A 4924-nucleotide genomic window follows, 5' to 3' on the forward strand; every position below is an offset into this window, starting at 1 on the left:
GATTATTAGTGAATCTTGGTTGTCGTAATTGACAGTTGAGCATAATTGCTCGATTGTCAAATTAAATAAAATTAAAAATATGAATTTCTTTAGAGTTTTATTAAATTTGACAGTTGAGCGAAATTGACAACCAAGATGTGTTCACTAGTAATCATTTTTGAAATTAAAAAAAAATTTATTATTGTTAACTTATAATAAATAAAATCAATATTATTTTTGCTAATTCGTAAGATGTGACATTCATTCGACTGTAATACAATAAATAAATAATTTAAAATGTGATTTACAATTAAATTATTTAAAATACGGTTGAGTCACAATAAATGATTTCATTTTTTTCTTACAAATATATATGTATTTACAAATATTGAAATAATTATTATATGTATTATATGAACTATAAATCCATTTTTTTTACAAACCGGATTGCTTCATACCAATAAACGAGTAACTAGTTGATCTTTGACTAACACTGTATCAGAAATATCAGAAAAAATAGATTTGGCTCTGGTATCTGGAACATCTATTGTTTTCCTATATTGCTCTCACTCTCATTTTACGTAAACGTGCGTGTCCCTGGCGTACCGTTATGCCCCGCTGGCAACGTGCCGCGCTGGACCTGACGGATCTTAATCTCATGAAAGAAGGAAGCAACCTAAAAAAAGAACGCGCCGGAAGAAAGTCGTCGTTTTCTTCGGGGTTACTTACCTCTGGCAATTTATCGTCGGTCGATTCGGCTCGTTCAGCTATTAGGAGAAGACGCGTGATCGAGCGGGATTTATGTTGGCCGCTGTGATCGTCCGGCTGTTACATTTTTACGAGTCTTCGTAGCGACGGTAGATTTAACAAGGTCGACAGTGGATTGTAACCCAGGAAATTCGAAGTCCGTAATAAATTTGATTTGATCAAGATCAGGTCGCGAACTTCCACTAGAGCTTGTCGACCATGCGATTCTTCGATCGTTTTTTCATGCGCGACACGCGTCGCATCTTCAAAACAGGGGTAAGCCAACTTGTTGCTTCTGTGAACTCAGTATTTTTCATTACTGTGATTTTTCTTTGATAAGATCGTGTAAATAATGGAATGACAAATTTCCAATGATACGAGATTAGGAAAGGATAGGGTTAATTAAACAATTGGATCCACCGCTGCAAAGTTAAACGTATATTTTTACTTCTATTTTTTTTATATTTTGCAAGAATGAAAAAACAAAAAATATCAAAACCTTTACAATTATTTTTAGAAAAAATCAAAAAGTTTATTTTTTATGCCATTTATTTTTTGTACCTACATAATAAAAAAAATATATACTATGTGTATTTATTTCTTTAAATTATATTTATATAATTTTGATATTTTAAGAAGGTATATACATAAGCGAGGGGATTTATATTTGGCGAGAATCACCTGATTCTAAACCAAGCGATTATCATCTCTTGCTTATAGGAACGACGTATGTGGACCAACTGATCCACAGATAAATTTAGCAGATTAGTCGCATTAGTCTGGATTGTTGACCCGTAATACTTCCACACGTGAATTGAGAACTCTTCTGAAAGCCTTGATCTTTCAATGAAAGAAATCATTCATTCTGATTTACAAATCCATGCATTGAACTTGATCATATGATTAATTTGAACGATTTAAGAGAGGCATTCACTTTTTTGACAAACTTTTTTAACCGTTTCTTTTACTGTTAAAAAATTTGAAGCCTTATATAGACTCCTCCATTTGTCGATACAAATTTCGCGCGTGCTTGCAATAAAAGTCATCATGCAGCTCATCGAAGAGTTTGCGTTTTGTCGACTTTATTCCACCGCGGATGCGGCTCTTAAATGGACGGTGGTTACGCGAAAACCGGCTAACGATCGCCGTCGGCGCGGTAATAATTTCCATGGCGCGATTACCTCCGCGGCCGACCGCGTGCACGCAAAACAGACGTGTTTTTCAACGCATCTTGCTACCTGTGTTGCAGCTCGATGACACGGCGCTCCAGTTGTACAAGGGCGGCGATTATGGTGCTTACCTGGACCTTGAGGCATCCATCAATGAGCAACAGGAAGAATTTGAAGGCTTTCATGAAGGTGAAAGGTGAGTGTCTCTAATAATATTATATTTACTTAATATTTATTTTATATTTTTAATTATTATTGGTGCAAAAATTGCTGACAAATGACTTCATTATTATATGTATACAACATAAAAAGAAGTAACTCACAATTTACGCTCATATTTTCGAAATGTAAGTTTTCTTTCTAGAAATTTTACGATTCATTTCAAAGTATATTTTAGATTTGTGGTATATACAGTGAGAGCAAAAAGTATTCGTACAAGGAAATTTGTTATAAAAAAAGCCTTATTTGTAGAAAATAAACATTAATTAGCAATTTTATACAATGAATACATTCTGTTCTAATATAAACAAGCTTTGCATGTATTCCTGATTTTAGAAGCTAAATTTTTCGTCTGTATGAATACTTTTTGAGCATTCAAACAATACAATTTTTAACTTTCGCTTCTTTTTTAGATGATATATTTTGTAAATTAATATGCATCTTTTTGATATATATAATTTTAAGAAACATACGGTCTATTTTATTGTTTATGAATGAATTGTTAATTATCCAACAAGAAATGATCGTCAATTAAATGTCGAATCGACGTCAAATTGATGTTGAAATTATCACATTTATATTGATTCGACATCGATTCGATGACTCATTTCTCGCTGGATAATATTTACTTTTTAAAAATAAAGTGCTTTTAACAAACATTTTCTTTGTACGAATACTTTTTGCATTCACTGTAGATGCTTATTTTTTTTATTTTCCAATTAAAAAGAGGAGTTTCTCGTAATTTACTTCAACTGTGTGTAATGATAGAGGCCATTTGTGCCCGCTTAATTGCACATTGGGATAGTTGTTTTCTTGCATGCCACCTGAAGTTGGTCCTGTCGGGATAGATCTTGTGTCTTTACGAGCCCCTCGCGGTTGGACCCCAGATAATCACATAGTGGACAGCAGTAGAGTCATTGCGGACAACAGTAGAACGTAAAGTCGCCAGAATAATGAAGGATATTTAGATGAGGAGAAGATAGTGTGCGTCTTCTCAGCACAATCGCAGCGGAGAGAGATTTACGATACATCTTAAAAGAAAAGTTAATGACACTTTGATTAGTCTGTCTCTTGTTAAATGAAAGCCCACCTCAAAGTAATGTGGCAAATACATTGGAAAAAGTTGCGGAAAAGTTTCTACCTCGGTTTCTACAGAGTCGAATAATTAGCACGCTTAATTTGTGATTTCCGAGTGAACATTGAACAGAGATCACTTTCTTCTAAACAATACATTTAATGTGAGGAATAGTCCGCAGATAGAATTTAAACGCAAACCGTCGTAATAAAACAAAGGAATAGCTTGCGTTGAATACGAGTCATTTTGCGAACGATCGTTAAAGCGTTTTCGCTTGAAGAGGAAAAGTTTTTAATTAAAATACAGTAACGGAATGTAATTTATTTGACTTGTACATACAAACACGCACACACACACATATATAAACAGTCATGATATAAATTTAAAAGAAAGTTACATTCTTTACCTTGCGTTAAATATTGTGGTTTAAATGACATATACTTTAAAAGTTAACTGGCAATTATATATAATACAAGATCGATCATAATTAAATTGGTTGTTTAACGGTTTTAATTCTAGAAACAAAATTTTAAAATCAGAATTTGTTTCTAAATCCACATTTTTTAGCAAAATGACTTAATTGCTTTTATCTATTCTTGATAATGTAACCAATCAAAATCTCACAAAAGAAAAGATATTCACTGAAAGAAAAGAAATGGTTGTAATTACTATATAACATACATATTATACAGTAATAACTAATTCTTATTAACATTATAATAGTACCTAATAAAATTCCTAACCATAATTATTTTGCCACGAAATTATAGCCACAAATATCAAATACTTTCAGTACGCGCTTTCAAGCATTTTCGAAGCATCATTTTAAACTTTTACAGTATTCCGTTTGTATATATTTAGTGGCTAGATATTCACACACGGTGAAATGTACGAGAAACCAGGCGCTGGTTTCCGTCGTTGAGAATGCACGGCGGCTGCAGCAGTATATTTGCGGTTTGCGTATCGAATTCACGTTAATGCCGTGAAGGCTAACCGTGCTCGTTGTGTATTAATGCAGGTAAACTCCCTAGGGAGGGCGAGGCATGTACGATGTTAAATTTAGTTCTCCTTTGAGAGTTTCGGGATCCGTGTCTTTTCGGTGACTTTTCATTCTTCTTGAATCTACGCAATTGCTAACTCACATCAGATATGTGACAGCGAACTATCGCATCGAAAAACGTGAAAGCACGCTATTTTTATATTCACCATCTTTTTTTCTCACAGAGAGATTTATTGAAAGTTTACTTATCAATTCTATTCTGATTTCAAAAATAAAAAAAATAAGATAAAAGAGTTAGATACTTATACTAATAATATGCAGTTATTTTGAGAGGATTCATATATTATTCTCTATGTCATTTGATCACATTTTTCATTTTCATATGGATTCTTTGCATACATTCTAACTCTAATTTTAACGTTAGATGGAGAAGATTTTTATACATTATTATAACGTAGTTATGAATAATGATAAATCTTTTTTTTTATAGATATTAATTTCAAACAACAATTTAAATTTTTAATTGTTTTAAACTTTATCTATAATTAATTTTAACATAAGAAAGTGATTTGAGACAAGAGAATTTTGGAAGATTGTTTTATACTATATGCGTAGTATATAAAATTACGTATCATGTATTTTTTAATAAAAAATTTTATTACATTATTAAATATTCAGTATTTGGGATTTATTAGGTGTTAAACTTAATTCCTGCCGTTTTTCGTCTCCAAAATT

General features: G+C 32.2%; 1 protein-coding gene across 1 annotated transcript in view; it reads left to right on the forward strand.

Annotated features, from left to right (window-relative positions):
* The window catches only part of LOC108768357 (uncharacterized protein DDB_G0283357), a gene marked incomplete at its 3' end in the record, with an annotated part of 76229 nt that extends 74138 nt beyond the window's left edge, over positions 1-2091 (forward strand). The window contains exon 10 of the mRNA XM_018518756.1: positions 1976-2091. Within this exon, the coding sequence (XP_018374258.1) occupies positions 1976-2091 (116 nt within the window). The remainder of the gene's footprint in view (positions 1-1975) is intronic.
* Between the last annotated feature and the right edge of the window lie 2833 nt (positions 2092-4924).

Source organism: Trachymyrmex cornetzi, unplaced genomic scaffold (genome assembly GCF_001594075.2).
Source record: "Trachymyrmex cornetzi isolate Tcor2-1 unplaced genomic scaffold, Tcor1.1 scaffold79, whole genome shotgun sequence".
NCBI classification, from domain to species: Eukaryota; Metazoa; Arthropoda; class Insecta; order Hymenoptera; family Formicidae; genus Trachymyrmex; species Trachymyrmex cornetzi.